This window comes from Musa acuminata, chromosome BXJ3-2 (assembly GCF_036884655.1).
Source record: "Musa acuminata AAA Group cultivar baxijiao chromosome BXJ3-2, Cavendish_Baxijiao_AAA, whole genome shotgun sequence".
Lineage (NCBI taxonomy): Eukaryota > Viridiplantae > Streptophyta > Magnoliopsida > Zingiberales > Musaceae > Musa > Musa acuminata.
In genome coordinates this window covers 22912501-22930851 of record NC_088350.1, presented here as the reverse complement: position 1 = coordinate 22930851, position 18351 = coordinate 22912501, and the positions used below count along the sequence as shown (strand labels likewise).

The window sequence follows — 18351 nt, the reverse complement described above, 5'->3', positions numbered from 1 at the left end:
TATCATGATCCGGTTCAATGAGCTATCTGATCCATAACACCAATTATCTCAAAATGCACAGCACCAATTTAACGTGCATCTTGTCCTTATAACTCATTCAATTCATCTTTTTACTTTTGTTGTCGGAGTAAATGGGATATTACATGGATGACCAACAACAATATGATCCCTTTTTTTTTTTCTTTCCAAAAGTAGAAGAAATTAGATATTTCAGTCAGCATGTCATCGACTGTTGATACCATCAAATGATGATAAAAATACTCGACACTCTCAAGCTTTGGTTTAGAACTTCAAAATAAGATTTACATTCCATAATTAACATCCTAAACCTTTCCAACAAGCAACAGATTTATGTACTCCTCAAGCAAAGGGAGCTTCTGCTCGTCATCGTAACTATACATCACTTTCACCATCCGTGCCATGTTTAGGCATGCCATGACGAAATCTTGAGATAAGGAGCTTGAAGAGAAGAAGCACTCCTTATTGAGCTCCTCCCATGCTTTAGATATCATTAGCATCACATGATCTCGAGCACCTTGCCCCGAGAAATAAGGGTTCTCCTTCATGAAGCATTCCAAGTACGACCCATCGAATCCATCTTGGTTCTCATCCTGTAACATGATAATTAAATCCTATATTAGTGCAAGGTTAATTACACTAAGTTTAGTGGAAATTGGAAATCATTTATTTATAGTTTTATACCTTGGCACTTCCTAGATCATCCCAAAGTCGAAGAATTTTCGCAGGAGAAGATATTAGCTTCGGATAACTCTCTATAAGATTCACGTTGTCATGTGTTAAACCTTGTCCTAAAAGAAAGAATATGTGTATCAAAACCACCGGCACACCGCAGCTAATCGTGCCGTTTCTCATGTAGTCATCAGCCATCGGAACACGGCTATGTGCAAACCATTTCGCTTCCACCATAAATGCATTGCATAACGCTATCCACTGCAAATTCAAAGAAGCTGTATGTTATCCTTTTAGAGAGAGAGAGAGAGAGAGAGAGAGAGAGAGAGACGCATATTTATTTTGAGGCAAAGTAATTTGATGTACAAAAGAAATGTGTAATGTACCGATTTTGTCAAAGAGTTGATTGGATTCCATCCATGCTCCTTGAACACCATTTGTGTGATCTCATCGGTGGTGTTGTACAGTGCCATGTAGCATATTCTCATGTAGAAAGGAAGTGAATCAATGGCAGAAATCTCCCATCTGCAATCCATTAAGTTTGGTATAAACATATAGTCCTCAAGTAATTTTGTGGCATAAGAAGTGATGATTCATTCTTACTCATCGATGGCCTTTGTGAAGAGGTGGAGTTCATCCAGTGATCCATGTACATCATATATGTCGTCGAGAAGATAAATAAACGAAATTACTTTCGTCAATGCTATTCGATACTTTGAGAATTTGGGATTCGGAAGAATTGTCATCGACCATGTGTACCATTTCAACGATTGATCTCGGGCAAATCTTAGTTCTTGTGCTAATCCCAAGTTCTTCCACCAGCTATAACACCACCAAAGCATGTCAATGAACTACATAAACACATACATTTCACAAAGAAAATTAAACAAGTTGGAAAATTGACACTTAATCGGGTCTTCATAATGACAAAAATAATCTTATTTTCTTCAATTTTCTCTTATCACTTTTTGTAGAATTTGTAGGGACTATTTAGTTCAAACTTTAGAAAATGTTTCTTTTTTAGTTCGACAATTATTTTATGTCGATCATGTACTTGTTTTCGATTTTGATCTCTCATGGAAACTAATCGACATCAAAAACTAATAAGAATTAGAGACTTCCAAAGTAAAACTTTTTTTGGTGTCGAATGAGTATTTCTTTCTTGCATAAAAAAGAAAATGTACCATGTAATCTCGTTCAATTCCTTTTGATGCAATGACCGAATCAAAACGAAATCGGTCCTCGCGAGCTCTTGGATAACCCCTTTCCTTCCTTCTTCTCCGCGCTGATGGTTAAGATATTGTCTTGCTTTATATCTCTGCAAACTCATATGGTATGGATGATCTAATGTCTGTTGAATGCATTTGACAGAATCGGGTTCCATGTATGCCATTGAGGACTTAAGGTAATCGGTAGCAAATATGTTGGCTTTATGAAGTATGTTTTCGCCAGTATTCAAATTTGATGCTTCGAATAAACTTATCATTCCATCAATCTTTTCGGTAAGAGATGTCATGAATTCTCCATCGTCATCCAAGAACCTGTGGAAGACATCTAAAAAGACAAAGGTTTCCGTACAATTAAATTTACTAAATTGAAATGATTTATCTTAAGAAACACAAATAAAAATGCATGTAGCCATATGCTTTTCAATTCAACAATAGAAAATTGGATCGATAGCTATCGATATTACTACTATTGTGAAATGTACATATTGAGTTGGATTTATGGCTTCTATCAGCAAGCGAATGGAGGAACTCAAATATTACTACTATTATGAATTTGTGGTGGTGACTACTAATATCAATTTTGCATTAGATTTCTTGGTGAGAGTTACGTTTCTTTGCCTCTTCAGAACGGCTTGTGAGTTACTATGAACTAATTTGAATCTTCAAATAGGTAAGAGTTATTTATCATTAATAAATCATGATAAAATGACAAATAAGATTAGAAGAACTTACCGGAGGATATAGGATATCGAGCTTGTCTTAGTAGTCGAAATAAAAGAGCAACGTTGACAAAATTATTTGTTTCTCCACCGAGTATATTAGATCGCTTGTTGTATAAGGATTCAATAGCCGCATCGATCTCATCAGTAAAATGATAGTCAATGTCTAGTTTTTGTAACAAATCGATTGCTAACATCACATCTAATTGGGTTTTCGACTCATAAAATAAGCTTCTAGCTTCCATTATGTTCTTCTTGTGTTGAAGATATAAAAGTTCCTGTAACATAAAATAAATTTCGAAGTTGAGAAATGTAACAAGTATATATATTTTTTCAATTATAGCAATTTAAATACAATTTACAATGATAAAGTAATTCCAATCCTTGCATTAAGGTACACACTAGTATTAAGATGATGATGTAAATATGAAATGTGAAATACATAATATTTAGCTATCTCCTTTGTGAATCGATATGTCGTATGAGTGATTGAAATATATAATATATCGTATGAGTGATTGAAGCTGAAATATTAAGACTATTTTGAGCACAATAAGAAAATATTTCATTGCAAAGTAAATGATTCATAAGTAATTTACTTGGTGCATTTCACCAAATCGAACATACTCTTCTGACTCAAGAACAATAATAGATATGACATATCTTAGGTACAAAATGTAACGAGAGTCACATTACATTAGGAATCAAATATTTCGTAAGCTAATTTTTAGAAGAATCAACTCAGCACATTGATGATAAATGAAAAAAAAAAAAGATAGCATATTAGATAGTATCCTCTTGACCTTGTTTGCACCAGTATCATTTACCGAGTGGCAAATTTTACCACCTAGTAAAAATCATTTTTCAAGAAAGAATAAAAGGACCTGTCAAATAATTTCTCATACATGTGATGAGGGCCAATTGATGTTAACATGATTTGCTTGGTGCATTTCACCAACTCGAACATACTCTTCCAATTTAAGAATAAACATAGATATGACATATTTCGGGTACAAAATGTGATGAGAGTCACATTGCATTATGAATCAAATATTTCTTAAGCTAAAATATTAAAGAATCAACTCAACGCATTGATGATAAACGAAGAAGGTGGTATATTAGATAGTATCCTCGTGACCTTGTTTGCACTAATATCATTTGTTTGAGTGACAAGTTTTGCCACTTAGTCAATATCATTTTTCAGGAAAGAATAAAAGGACATGTCAAATACTTTCTCGTACATGTGATGAGGGCCAATTGATGTTGACATGATTTGCTTCGTGCATTTCATCAACTCAAACATACTCTTCCAATTTAAGAATAAACATAGATATGATATATTTCGGGTACAAAATGTGATGAGAGTCACATTGTATTATAAATCAAATATTTCTTAAACTAAAATTTGGAAGAATCAACTCAACATATTAATGATAAACGAACAAGTATATTAGATAGTATTCTTGTGATCTCGTTCGCACCAATATCATTTATCAATTGGCAAGTTTTACCACTTAGCAAAAATTATTTTTCAAGAAAGAATAAAAGGACCTGCCAAATAATTTCTCATACACGTGATGAGGGCCAAGTGATGTTGACGTGATTTGCTTGGTGCATTTCACCAACTCAAATATACTCTTTCAATTTAAGAATAAACATAGATATGACATATTTCGGGTACAAAATGCGATGAGAGTCACATTGTATTATGAATCAAATATTTCTTAAACTAAACTTTGGAAGAATCAACTCAACATATTAATGATAAACGAACAAGTATATTAGATAGTATTCTTGTGATCTCGTTGGCACCAATATCATTTATCAATTGGCAAGTTTTACCACTTAGCAAAAATTATTTTTCAAGAAAGAATAAAAGGACTTGCCAAATAATTTCTCATACATGTGATGAGGGCCTAAGTGATGTTGACGTGATTTGCTTGGTGCATTTCACCAACTCAAATATACTCTTTCAATTTAAGAATAAACATAGATATGACATATTTCGGGTACAAAATGCGATGAGAGTCATATTGCATTATGAATCAAATAATTCTTAAACTAAACTTTGGAAGAATCAACTCAACATATTAATGATAAACGAAGAAGAAGATAGTATATTAGATAGTATCCTCGTGACCTCATTTGCACCAATATCATTTGTTTGATAAGTTTTACCACTTAGTGAAAATCATTTTCCAAAAAAGAATAAAAGGACATGTCAAATAATTTCTCATACATGTGACGAGGGCCAAGTGATGTTGACATGATTTGCTTGGTGCATTTCATCAACTAAAACAAACTCTTCCAATTTAAGAATAAACATAGATATGACATATTTCGGGAATAAAATGCGATGAGAGTCATATTGTATTATGAATCAAATATTTCTTAAACTAAAATTTGGAAGAATCAACTCAACATATTAATGATAAACGAACAAGTATATTAGATAGTATTCTTGTGATCTCGTTCGCACCAATATCATTTATCAATTGGCAAGTTTTACCACTTAGCAATAATTATTTTTCAAGAAAGAATAAAAGGACCTGCCAAATAATTTCTCATACATGTGATGAGGGCCAAGTGATGTTGACGTGATTTGCTTGGTGCATTTCACCAACTCTTTCAATTTAAGAATAAACATAGATATGACATATTTCGGGTACAAAATGCGATGAGAGTCATATTGCATTATGAATCAAATATTTCTTAAGCTAAAATATGAAAGAATCAACTCAACCCATTGATGATAAACGAAGAAGAAGATAGTATATTAGATAGTATCCTCGTGACCTCGTTTGCACCAATATCGTTTGTTTGAGTGATAAGTTTTGCCACTTAGTGAAAATCAGTTTCCAAGAAAGAATAAAATGATATGTCAAATAATTTCTCATACATGTGATGAGGGCCAAGTGATGTTCACATGATTTGCTTGGTGCATTTCATCAACTCAAACATACTCTTCCAATTTAAGAATAAACATAGATATGATATATTTCGAGTACAAAATGCGATGAGAGTCACATTGTATTATGAATCAAATATTTCTTAAACTAAAATTTGGAAGAATCAACTCAACATATTAATGATAAACGAACAAGTTTATTAGATAGTATCCTCGTGATCTCGTTCGCACTAATATCATTTATCAATTGGCAAGTTTTACCACTTAGCAAAAATTATTTTTCAAGAAAGAAAAAAAGGACCTGCCAAATAATTTCTCATACATGTGATGAGGGCCAAGTGATGTTGACGTGATTTGCTTAGTGCATTTCACCAACTCAAACATACTCTTTCAATTTAAGAATAAACATAGATATGACATATTTCGGGTACAAAATGCGATGAGAGTCATATTACATTATGAATTAAATATTTCTTAAGCTAAAATATGAAAGAATCAACTCAACGAATTGATGATAAACGAAGAAGAAGATAGTATATTAGATAGTATCCTCGTGACCTCGTTTGCACCAATATCATTTGTCTGAGTGATAAGTTTTGCCACTTAGTGAAAATCATTTTTCAAGAAAAAATAAAAGGACATGTCAAATAATTTCTCATACATGTGATGAGGGCCAAGTGATGTTGACATGATTTGCTTGGTGCATTTCATCAACTCAAACATACTCTTCCAATTTAAGAATAAACTTAGATATGACATATTTCGGGTACAAAATGCGATGAGAGTCACATTGTATTATAAATCAAATATTTTTTAAACTAAAATTTGGAAGAATCAACTCAACATATTAATGATAAACAAACAAGTATATTAGATAGTATCCTCATGACCTCGTTTGCACCAATATCATTTGTCTGAGTGACAAGTTTTGCCACTTAGTTAATATCATTTTCTAAGAAAAGAGTAAAAGGACTTGTTAAATACTTTCTCATACATGTGACGAGGGTCACCAGTGATTTAATCAATAATATATATATATATATATATATATATATATATATATATATATACATATATATATATATATATATATATATATATATATATACATATATATATACATACATATATACATACATATATATATATACATATATATATATATATAGTTTATTTCTGTTAAATAAACAAGTATATAAAACATAAAACATAAAACACTTAACTTAAATGACGCTAAATACTTTCAAAGGATACCAATGTAAGCAAGAATTTCAACAATTATATAAATTAAATTAACTAGTGGAGATTGATGTCACATGCAAGTTTATATATATATATATATATATATATATATATATATATATATATATATATATATATATATATATATATATGCCTTCAAATTTAGAAATTTTCATATTTATCAGTTTTATATATATATATATATATATATATATATATATATATATATATATATATTCAATATATTATTAATATCTAGATAAATATGTCGGACGAGCAAGAGTTAAGATGTGTGTTTTCGTTCCTACTAATGCAAACAAAATATGCAGCGACCAGACGAACTCGTGGAGGCGAAATAAGAAAGCAAAGTTAGATGCGTAAGTATATATCAATCTTGTCAGCAAGGATATGTAGTTGTGACCAAGCTTATATACGGTACTCACTTCATGATCATTGGGCACCAACAGCTGCTTTGGATATTGTATCGTAGAGCTGAAACTTGTGGTGTTCATCACTCCACCATTGTTGGGCACCAACAGCTGCTGCTGCTTTGGGTACTGGAGCTTAGAGGTGAAGCTTATGGGAGCAATGCTGCCATGGTTGGTCTCCAGAGAGCAGCACCACTTGTGTCGGAGAAGGGAGATGGTGTGACCAAGCATTGTGGAGATGAGAAGGTCGATGACCCCATTGTGTGCACTCTTGCAGTGCATTTATAGTGGAGTTGCAGATTCTCGTCCTAATCCTGTCGGGCCATCGTGTCAACTTTATATCCACAAAAAAGAGAAAAACAAAGGAAATGAAACTAAAGATCCAATAGTCATGATTCCAATGCGCAATATTGTTAGTTTAGTATGTTCTAATTATATTCAATTTATTTAGAGAAATTTTAATTAAATTTAATTTTTTTGATGGATTATGATCCGATTAGATATTCAAGTAACAAAAATAGTCTTAAAAAATTAAGATTTATTTTTATTTTTATAAATACATCTTGATTCTTAATATTAGGATTTACTGTGATAAAGAAAGAGATATTCTTTAATGTATTTAGAGAAGATTGAGAAATAAGTTTTTTCAATTTATACGAGGGAATATACAAAAGGTTTGAAGTTTGTAGGAAGAACGATTCCTTATATTATTTTTTTTAAAAAAATAATTTTTATAGATATAGATAAAAAAAATTATTTAATCTTACATTAACTTTTTAATATTTTTAGTTTTTTAATATGATTCTCTCTCCTCTAAAATCAAATGCGTGACCCTCAATAGTCATGTAGGTCAATTAAAAGGAGTGTCCCTCAGAAAGTTGAAGCACAAGAATAGTCTTAAAAAATAAGGATTTATTTTTTATAAATATATCTTGATTCTTAATAGTTTTCTTCCTCTTATTATATATTTATAATATAATTACAACAATCATCAAATTTTTGTTTTTATATATATTTATAATTTTCAATGCACTGCCTAGTCACGGATCGCATGATACACACTGCACGTCACTGTCCCGTAAATTTATACGATACAAAACATAAGTGGAAAATGACATGTCTTATCAGGTTGGAAAATACATGTCCTAATGTTTTGGGTCCCATACAAAAACGCAAGTGGAATATGGCATCTCTTATCAAGTCGGCAAGCACGTGTCCATGTTTTTCATTTTTTGGGAAAAACATGAGAAACAAGAGAATCGTTGGTTTGTCATTATTAGTAAGGCTAATTATATATTTTTATATAATTAATTATTTTTAATATTTTTAAAAATTATATCGAAATCTTTATATTTAAGAAAGTAAAATATTTAATCTCATTTCTCATCGATTCTGTTAATGAAAATACTACACGAATCAACATATGCTCACTAGTAAAAATCATTATAGTATTTTCATTAGTAAAGTCTCAAGAAAAATTAAAGCTAAATATTTTATTTTTTATAAATATAAAAATCTTAATATATTTTTTAAATTAAAAATTAAAATATTAAAAATAACTCATTATAAAGAATAATATATAATTAACTCTTATTAGCATGAGAAATGATAAATGATCGATTAAAAATGTCAAAATATATATAACCCCATAACTTAGCTACACTTTCATAGGATTATTCTAAAGTGGCATCATCTGTGTGTCATTATTAGTGAGACTAATTATATATTTTTTATATAATTAATTTTTTAATATTTTTATTTTTTTTATATATTTTAAAAATTATATCAAAATATTTATATTTAATGAAGTAAAATATTTAATCACATTTCTCATACACCATCGATGAAAATACTATACAAATCAACATATGATCACCGATAATGTTATAGTATTTTCATTAGTAAAGTCTGATAAAATAAAACTAAATATTTTACTTTCATAAATATAGAAATCTTAATATATTTTTTAAAATATAAAATTAAAATATTAAAGATAACTAATTATAAGGAATAATATATAATTAACTCTTATTAGCATGAGAAATGATAAATGATAAATCGATTAAAAATGTCGAAACATTTTTAATCGATTTGGTAGGAGTCTTATACAGTGGAATCGATGTGACTATATAAGGTGGGCCGGTTGGTAATCCGGCACGTCCAAGTCACTTGCCGTCGTTACGTTGACATGCCCAAGTGTATCGTACTTGATGTTTTTGTCAGTTCGCTAATGTCCTTCTCCATTATTAATGCCATGGCAACAACTATACCTAACCTGCATGAGATTAACGTCGAGTGGAAGAGCAAGTTGCTACCGCTGCTACATAATGCATACGATTAATTTACCGCATTAGAGACTATAACGTAACCTAAATCGATCCGATGAAATCTGGTCTCAAGTTAATCTTGGAACTAATTTCGGAGTCGGGCTTATGTATGGCTCGTACGGCTACTTATGAGTTGATTGGCCAAAGTTTCTGTGTAATAAATAACGTCGTAGTTTAATCTAAAAAATAATTTTTTTTTTAGACTAATCCGATGATCAATTGACATCAAAGTTATTGAGATTTAGACATGTGTGCAGACCATAGGTATCCATTGGATGTACCCAAAGGGACAAACCTCTTTGTGGAGCCTCTATATATATATATATATATATATATATATATATATATATTAGATGCACATCACATCATCATGAATAAGAATAGTAAGTTTCTATAGAAAAATAGGTTGGGAGAAAAATCGTTTACACGTTCCAAACTGATCGTTTGGTAGACTCATTATAGATATCAATTGAGTGTATTATTAATTATTTATTTAATAATAATAATAATAATAATAATAATAAAATTTATACCTAATTTAACCCAATTCACTCAACTTACATCCTAACTTATGTTTCTACTGGCATCAACCAAGGATCATTTATAGGCTTCTTTTAAATATACTTTTATCATTTAAAATATTTTTTTATTTTATCGATCTAATAATTTTACATATTCATCTCAATATTTTTATATTGATTATATTAATATTCTTAATACTTTCAATCAGATTCAAGATACCAATTCTAAAAGCATAATTAATCATATTATTTATAAATATATGATGGGTTAAACCATCATATATTAAACCATGATGGGTAAAATTAATATATATTAAATTTAATATCAATTCAACATAAAAAAAACTTAAATTTATTAAGTTATGGGTAAAATTAGAATATATAATCCGACTCCTTCATTTTTTAGTGATGTGATAATATTTTCTAACCCCATGTTTTTCATCCTATATTTTCTAATACCATAAAATAGTTGTAGTTGTAGTTTATTCTCATTCAATCAAACTATAGTTTAACTATAATTATTAAGCTCATCTTAGCTTAATCTTTTTTGGAAGAAAATTAATTCATTCAGATCAATTTTGTCTACTTGGTTCTGCTACCATGTCAATAATTAAAATTGATACCATACTAATTTCATTTAAAAGATTAAACTCATTATATTATAGGCAAAACTAATATATGTAACTCAAATTTTCTATTCCTTAATAGTCTTGTACTATCCTCTAATTCCATCTCCTCGTATCATATCATATGAATTTTCGAAAAACCCTCCTCTACTCGTCTCAAGAATCTGATTTGAATAAGGTTTTATACATATCTCATAAGCGGCATATACTTACATTATTCTAGTCTTAATGGATGAGAAGTCACGTGCTGGAAGAAGAAGGCAACCGTGGATACGAGGTCGAAGAAGTCATGTAATGAGGTAGAAGAGGTACAACACCTACAGTATTTTGTTGGCTTAATGATATCGAGTTGTAGGAAAGGTAAACAAATGTATTCCTACTGTTCCCCTTATGTTAGTATTATATTTCTTAGAGTCATTGGTTTCATGCTAACCTTGATGATCTACTTAATGAAACTTTCAATTTTGGTGTAACTAATCATCATGTTCATCATATACTTATATTCTACCAAGACTTCTCAATATGAGAGAAGAACTCCATTATTAGATAGATAGAGAAAAGAAACAAATAAAAGAACAGAAATTCATTTAATTCCCTGTAAATATAATCTTACGTAAAAGAGTTGGACATATTAATCCTTATAATGTTTCAAAATAAAGTATTTGCCCATATAAAACTGAATAAGACACATACATTCCATCTATTATTTAGATGTAATAGCATTAGAAGAAACTATCTTTTGTTCTATGTTCATGGGAGAGAAATAGGTGTTTTGAGAATGCATCACGTGTTGAAATAAGTTTAAAGACGTTGAACCGAAAGCAAGTCGGAACTAAATGTTTGTTGGAGTGTCGACGTCATTATGTCACTGAATAGTAATCGACTATGTAAGAGAGAGATATTTATGACTTGTGGTATGGTATTTTTTTTGCAGGTGATTAATCGATTATTTATTATTTTATAAGCGAAAAATAGAGCTCGGGTCGGCCTTTTCTCACGCAAGCGACTCGGTTCACAACGTTGACCGGTGGAATCCACGATGGTCGGTCACGCGTACGTCATCGTCGGTGGGCTCCACGGAGAGCCGCCTCCTGATAGAGTAGAGAAATTGGTGGTGGAGGTTTGCACGCGACACCAACCGCTGGTGGACTTGTCTGGGAAATTTGCAGGGAGCAAGTTGGACCCAATTGATACAATTGGGCGCGCACCACCTGTTCGTGCACGCAATCCTCGTTTTACGAATAATTCCTTATCACAAGAAACCTATTTCATTTTTCTTTTCCTTAGATTTCTTCTTCTTTTCTTCTCTCCTTCTTTGTGCTGTATTTGTGGCCCATGCTATTTATACGAGAAAATCTTTCTATTCTGTTGAGTAAAATCCTCTATTCTATTGAGAAAAATCTTTCTCCTAATCTATATAAACAAGAGAGGGAACATATTAGTGTATTGAAAGTATTTTTATTTTTTTAATAAAGCTTCTTCAATGTATTTTCATTTCTTTAATAAAGTTTCTTCACTTTTTCAATAAAACTTATTCAATAATTGTTCTTATCTTCTATTTTTTTCATCAGCTATATGTATTCGATTATATGACATCCGATTAGTCTCCTTCGATGATTATTAATTCATTCATTTCACAGGATAAACGTACGCTAAATGATCTTATACCGAAAGATATTTATATGTTTGTCGCGTAGAAATGAAACTTAAATGCTTAGACACTGTTCCCGAGAACTCAAATTAGTAGATATGCCGTTAATTATTTTAGTAGTATTTCCAATCATGGAGACGATGATACGGCATGTATATTGACCGATGCAGAGATGGCGATCATAAACCAACGTGGTTCTCCTGAAACTTTTGATACATTCACTTTGACCCCATGAAATTTCAATACAAATGTTTTTTGAGGAGGAGAAAATCCATTTGGAAACGTGGAGATCGACTCGAATAGGATGAAAAACCAAGACCGGTCCAAGTCAAGCAGGTGAATTAGACCGGACGGCAGTTCTAATTTATTGAAGAACGTGAAACCATGCACTCGCTGTAGAGCAAGTCGGTCATACTGTTGCGGTCATACTTAGCAAATCGTGGGAGATACTACTTATATATGAAATAAAAATAATATATATATATATATGAAATTTTAATTAATTTATTTTAATAAGACGATAATAGCATGGCGATCACATAGAACACTTTTGGGTTAACAGATGGTTGATCTTTTCCGGATCATGGGAAATTGCCTCGAACGTGTCCATCGGGTATACGAGAGACGTGTTGGCAAGATTCAATTGCCGTTCCCGCACGCCTCGTGCTGCCAAGTGCTCGACAGCGAGAGATCGCTTGTCCTCCAGTTAAATATTTCCTATAAGACGCATAGAGAGTTCGACTGAATCCCCCAAGTAACGCAAGAAAGAGCCGCAACTCTATCGATTCTGTTCCCATATCTTCTCCAAAACTCTCCAAACTCTCGAAGGAAGTCTTCCTAATTTCCTTCTGCAGAGGTTGGAGGAGGCTAACCGATCCATCCCCTGCCACTTCACGACCTTGCTCCTTGTTGAGTATGGGTTCTGCAGCTGCTACGTTTCTGCTGCCTGTTCAACTGAAGCAGCACAGCCTTTGTGTTGATCTGAAAAGGAGTCCCTTGTTATTCTTCAGCAAACCAAAGAGAAGAAGGCAGTCCACAGCTCCGGTATACTCTCAACTAGTGAATGGTCTTGAAGTATAGATTTCGAGATTCCTTCTGCTACATGGCTTTCAAATAAGAGAATCCATCTATTACAGCAACCGACATGTTTGGTACTTGCCCTCAGGTTGCGAGGCTATTTGGGCCATCAATATTCGAGGCGTCGAAGCTGAAGGTACAGTTCTTAGGGGTGGATGAGGAGAACCACCCAGGGAAACTCCCCAGGACGTACACCCTCACCCACAGCGACATCACCGCCAAGATCACTCTCGCCATCTCCCACACCATAAACCTTGCGCAGGTACCCGATTCAGCTATCTGTCTTCGTCTCGTCTGATATCCAAATCTGTGACACAGCTAAACCTCCCTGTTTCGTTGAGCAGCTACAGGGCTGGTACAACCGGCTGCAGAGGGACGAGGTGGTGGCGGAGTGGAAGAAGGTCCAAGGAAAGATGTCCCTGCACGTCCACTGCCACATTAGCGGCGGCCACTTCCTCCTCGACCTCATCGCCAACCTCCGTTACTACATCTTCAACAAGGAACTCCCGGTGGTACGTACGCGCGCATGCACTCGTCTTACTCACGCTTGCACCTCTTTGTTTTGCTGATGGGAACTTTTGCGTTGGGTATGGTGAAGGTACTGAAGGCGTTCGTTCATGGGGATGAGACCTTGTTCAACAACTATCCGGAGCTGGAGGAGGCCATGGTGTGGGTCTACTTCCACTCCAACCTCCCCGAGTTCAACCAAGTGGAGTGTTGGGGGCCGCTCAGGGACGCGGCCTCGACGGGCCCGCGCAAGGCCGGGGAGGCGCCCTCGTCGTCCTGGCTATGCCGGCCGCTGCGGTGCAAAGCGGACTGCGACTGCTGCTTCCCTGCACGGAGCTTGATCCCCTGGCAGCATGACTTCCAAGAAGTGTGCCGGGAATCCGCCGGCCAACCGCAGCAGTAAGAATTCGCCGGTGGCCTTATCATACAAAATCCGGTGAACGAGATGGAGATTCCATCCTTAATTCTTTGAATTGATGATTGTTTGTGTGAGCCTGCACAAACTACAGCTCCACAGCATGGTGTAATTGGCAGGTGTATCAATGGTTTGTAAAAAGATGATAGTAAGGAAGGCGTGTTCAATTAAACCAGCCTTTTCATTTGATTTGTTGCAGTTCCACGCATAAACATCAGGTTTCAAAGCCGGCGGATCATTAGAACAGACTTTTATATGTTCAATTATTGATCATTCAACCTCAAGCTTATACGTAAAATAAGATTTAGGTGGCCAAAATCGGATCAAGCACAAATGAAAATTCATTTCCTGCTTTAAGCTTTTGTCCCAAATCATTTGATTTTTTGATCTTGTTGAAATATTAAATTAAATTTAATGTTAGAAACGTTGATTATGAAAGCCTTTGTCAAATTAGGACAATTTGGTCTTTTGAATGACCAGTTAGATTGATATGTTTTGGTATGAAAATTATCACATCTCTTATATTTTTTTGCTATTCTGAATGGCTTGTGAGGTTGATAACTCCACCCCACCGTTTTCTGTCCACACAAAACGTTGATTTGTTTGCTCTTTGCGTGTCTATACTCTCATAATGTGGAATGAAAACAAAATTGAAGATGACTTATCGAACCTCATTATTTTCCACGCCAACAAGCACTCAATTCATCTATCGTACGATGTTAACACATGAAAATCGTGAGCTGATTGGTCGGTTGGATTGGTTCATTATCGAAAGTATAGCTCATTTGTGATGATTTTTCCGTGCTAACAAAGAGGGTTGGCAAGGAGAGCTGGGTGATTTGTATGGGGAGCCCACCGGGAGAGATGGTTCGTCGAGTGCGATCCAACCCTCATGGTGAAGTCAGGTTGATGAGCTTGATGAGCTGCGTCATCCTTGCTACTAGGTTACCTCCTAGTCGTGTCTTCGGGTGATGTCGGGGTCTTGCACAACGGGTCTGCATTGGGAGCATTCTGGTTCAATCCCTTTGATGCTTAAATCAAAGAGCTAAAGAGGAAGATTAATCATATAAGTAAAAGAGTAAAAAGCTTTTGCCCACTTATCGGTGCTTGGATCGGGACTCGACTTTTATACTTGAGCGTCTTGTGGCATAGATAGATACTCGTGAAGGCCCCACTCCTTACCTCACATGATGAAAGCATTTATTGAGGATGACTTATCGGTATGTGCCCCAAGGACATTGTTTGGGGTGGACTGTGAGGATGGCTCCTCTGATCTAATCCTCTTGCTCTTTGGGTTATGCAGGATGAGATCCCTTTGTCGATCATACGAAGGGAAAAGCTTATGAAACTAGGTCATACCATCGGTTATTAACGAGGGGTTATGGTCCCTTCTCAACTATTGTGTTAGTGACGAGAGAATGTTACGGATCCAACAAGTCGGGATAGGCATGGTAACCTCTTATTGGATCTCTATCGGTGATTGTGAGGAATAGGTGACTCTTGATGCTGGTGATTAGACGTTGCTTCCGTAACCTATGTGACTCGACGAGGAGAGCTGATAGTGTCAGAATTATACTTACCAGACGGTGAAGACCCATTGGTCATGTGCAGCATTAAAATTTGGTAGGAGAAAGTTGGACAGGCTTCCAGTTTCTGTAGATCTTCTTTACTTAGTTGATATTGAGATAAGTAGGAGTTAAAGAAAATGTTAGTGATCTCGATTATACATAGACATTCAAATGCGAGCTTGTACGATATCAGAAAATTTTATATTTTTATAAATAATAAAATAAAAATAATTTTACTTTAGCACATTGTTATTGAGGGTATTATGGCTTGCCAGTTATGTGATTTTTCTTTCTTGACTTTGTCGTTGACATTTTTCAAGTAAAGCCATAATTTTCTTTTTCTCATCTTTTCCACATGTATTCTCAAACATGTAATAACAATTAGTTAACATGAGATAGGCATGAAAGAGTCATGGAAAAATAGGCTACACCTTGTTCCTTACCATTGAACCTTACCTTCTATTTTATATATATAGTGATTAGTTAGATGTCTTTTAAAGATATTAAAAAATTCTATTATATATATATAGTAATTAGTTAGATGTCTTTTAAAGATATTCAAAAATTCTAATCATTTAGGATTAGATATACAGATTCTCATAAGCAATTCAGTCTTTTGATGGCATTGGTTATATATAAGATATTGGTGAAATCTGAATATTTAGGATATGATAATATGTATGAAGAAATTAACAATTGTATAAAATTTGAGATTGAATTAGCGACCTCAATATTATCAGTGCTACGCTCTGACCAACTGAGCTATATTGTCATATTAATTAAAAGATTTGTGTTATTAGTGCTATGCTCTTATATTTGATTAATCAAATTATATCTACCTAACATCTAGTTAAACTTATATAAATTTTTAAATGCTAAACATATTTAAGTTTGTATTTATTTATATTTGTGTTTAAATATCAAATGTATTTAGAGGCAAATAGGGTAAGGATTATCTTTTCTGCTATTCATCTAATTAATATTATCTTATATCATTAGAAATCATAATTTTAAATATAAATGAATTCTTTATAAAAGATCTCATATTTATAATATTAAAGCCTCCAAAGTCTTCCAAAATAAACATTTATGTATCATTGTCTTCTATATAAATTATTTGTATAATTAATCAATATAAATATAAAGATAAATCTTTTAATATATATTTTTATATTGCATGATTAACGTAGTTATCAAAATACTTTTATGGATAATTAAATTAGCTGATGGATACAATTGTAAAACTTATTTAAATACCATTCTCCAAAATTCATAGGCTCAATGTTTTCAGATTTCTTTAATTATTTATTTTCTTTTTGTAATTATTTGTCAACTATACTCACATCCTATGTTGATGCAAAAAGTTGTCATGGATAATGCATCATATATTTGCCCAGATCAGAAAATTCAGCAATTCATGAATTTAAATGATGCTTGTCACTACTTAAAGTCATTATTTAGGTGAACAAAAGATGAACATAGAGCACAATATGATTTATATAACTATGAAATGTAATACACTTAATTCATGTGGAAAAAACCAAAACCAAAACAAAATAATATAAAGCTTGACTTGCAATACATCTCCCTCAAGAAAACCTTCGGGTTGTATGCACCGAAAACGATCATCACTCTTCGGTTAGGTAAACATATGGTGGTATATTTAGGGTGTTCAATCAGATCTCTGAGACACTCTCTCTTCTATTTGTTTTCTTTCTTCTTCTTGTTTTCATTTATGTACATACGAATTCTTCATTCATGCCTAAGTCAGCACGAGGCCGGCATTAGGGTTTGCCACAAAGTATGCCAGGACTCCAACTAATGGAGCATTGATGTAGGTAGTCGGTTCGGATTTCCGGAAATCGGCACGATCATCCTCGTAAACGTCATCTTCGCCCGGCCCGCCGACCACCGCGCCGACGAGGGGATTAGGGTTAGGGTTAGCAGACTTGTAGTAGTCTGAGCCATCCTTGCATGCAATAAACTGAGGGTGGCTCGACACTGACGGCAACGAAGAACCCCGGTGGTGAATTCTCTGCGGGTATCGATCGCCATATCCGACCATATATGACATGTTCATGGGGTTGTCGCCTAACAAATAATCGACCTGACAAGAACAAAATGCATCAAATTTAGAACTCGTGAAAGCTTCTTCTCTTCTTTTTTCTTCCAGTAATTAATGTACCTGTTTCTTTGCTTGAAGCTGAAGGGATGCTGGGTCAACTTGGATGCTGCCGCAATTCGCGGTCTGCGATGACTTGGAGAGGTACTTGGCATAGGTTAGGAGAAGGAAGGAGATGGAGGTCACATGCTGCATATTGCTGCCTCCGGGCCTGTAGATGAGCCCACCAGGTGTGAACTGGATGTGTGAGGATGAAGACTCTGGAATGAGTGTACACATAAAGCTGTCGGCAAACTCTTTGTAGGATTCCAGAGAGAGAGC

The 18351-nt window shown here is 33.7% G+C and overlaps 3 protein-coding genes across 3 annotated transcripts in view; 1 reads left to right on the top strand and 2 right to left on the bottom strand.

The window, feature by feature from the left end:
* Nucleotides 1-321: 321 nt before the first annotated feature.
* LOC135631161 ((3S,6E)-nerolidol synthase 1-like) lies at nucleotides 322-7450 on the bottom strand. The gene is made up of 7 exons (XM_065138618.1): nucleotides 7232-7450; nucleotides 2652-2916; nucleotides 1875-2244; nucleotides 1294-1512; nucleotides 1077-1215; nucleotides 703-951; nucleotides 322-611 (listed from the first exon to the last, which is right to left on the bottom strand). Exons 1-7 carry the CDS (start codon nucleotides 7445-7447, stop codon nucleotides 324-326), a joined length of 1746 nt encoding a protein of 581 aa, XP_064994690.1. The 5' UTR covers nucleotides 7448-7450; the 3' UTR covers nucleotides 322-323.
* A 5635-nt stretch (nucleotides 7451-13085) lies between these two features.
* LOC103971055 (protein STAY-GREEN homolog, chloroplastic) lies at nucleotides 13086-14524 on the top strand. Its single transcript, XM_009385001.3, has 4 exons — nucleotides 13086-13385; nucleotides 13507-13680; nucleotides 13763-13930; nucleotides 14017-14524. The coding sequence occupies exons 1-4, from the start codon at nucleotides 13257-13259 to the stop codon at nucleotides 14326-14328; spliced, it is 783 nt and encodes a 260-aa protein (XP_009383276.2). The 5' UTR covers nucleotides 13086-13256; the 3' UTR covers nucleotides 14329-14524.
* A 2927-nt stretch (nucleotides 14525-17451) lies between these two features.
* LOC135631698 (endoglucanase 23-like) overlaps nucleotides 17452-18351 on the bottom strand; it is a 2921-nt gene continuing 2021 nt past the window's right edge. Inside the window, exons 4-5 of the mRNA XM_065139473.1 lie at nucleotides 18094-18351; nucleotides 17452-18015 (exon numbers count right to left, since the gene is read on the bottom strand). The exon at nucleotides 18094-18351 is cut by the window's right edge and continues 18 nt beyond it. Of these exons, the coding sequence (XP_064995545.1) occupies nucleotides 17671-18015; nucleotides 18094-18351 (603 nt within the window). The 3' untranslated portion in view covers nucleotides 17452-17670. The remainder of the gene's footprint in view (nucleotides 18016-18093) is intronic.

Bases quoted from the DNA above. Each gene is read 5' to 3' on its own strand.
- LOC135631161 (XM_065138618.1), bottom strand. From the start codon at position 7,447: ATGCTTGGTCACACCATCTCCCTTCTCCGACACAAGTGGTGCTGCTCT. The intron at 2,245-2,651 runs GTAAGTTCTTCT...TTGTCTTTTTAG, and splicing joins TCGATATCCTATATCCTCCG to ATGTCTTCCACAGGTTCTTG. The intron at 612-702 runs GTATAAAACTAT...ATCATGTTACAG, and splicing joins ATGATCTAGGAAGTGCCAAG to GATGAGAACCAAGATGGATT.
- LOC103971055 (XM_009385001.3), top strand. From the start codon at position 13,257: ATGGGTTCTGCAGCTGCTACGTTTCTGCTGCCTGTTCAACTGAAGCAG. The intron at 13,681-13,762 runs GTACCCGATTCA...TTCGTTGAGCAG, and splicing joins ACACCATAAACCTTGCGCAG to CTACAGGGCTGGTACAACCG. The intron at 13,931-14,016 runs GTACGTACGCGC...GGTATGGTGAAG, and splicing joins TCAACAAGGAACTCCCGGTG to GTACTGAAGGCGTTCGTTCA.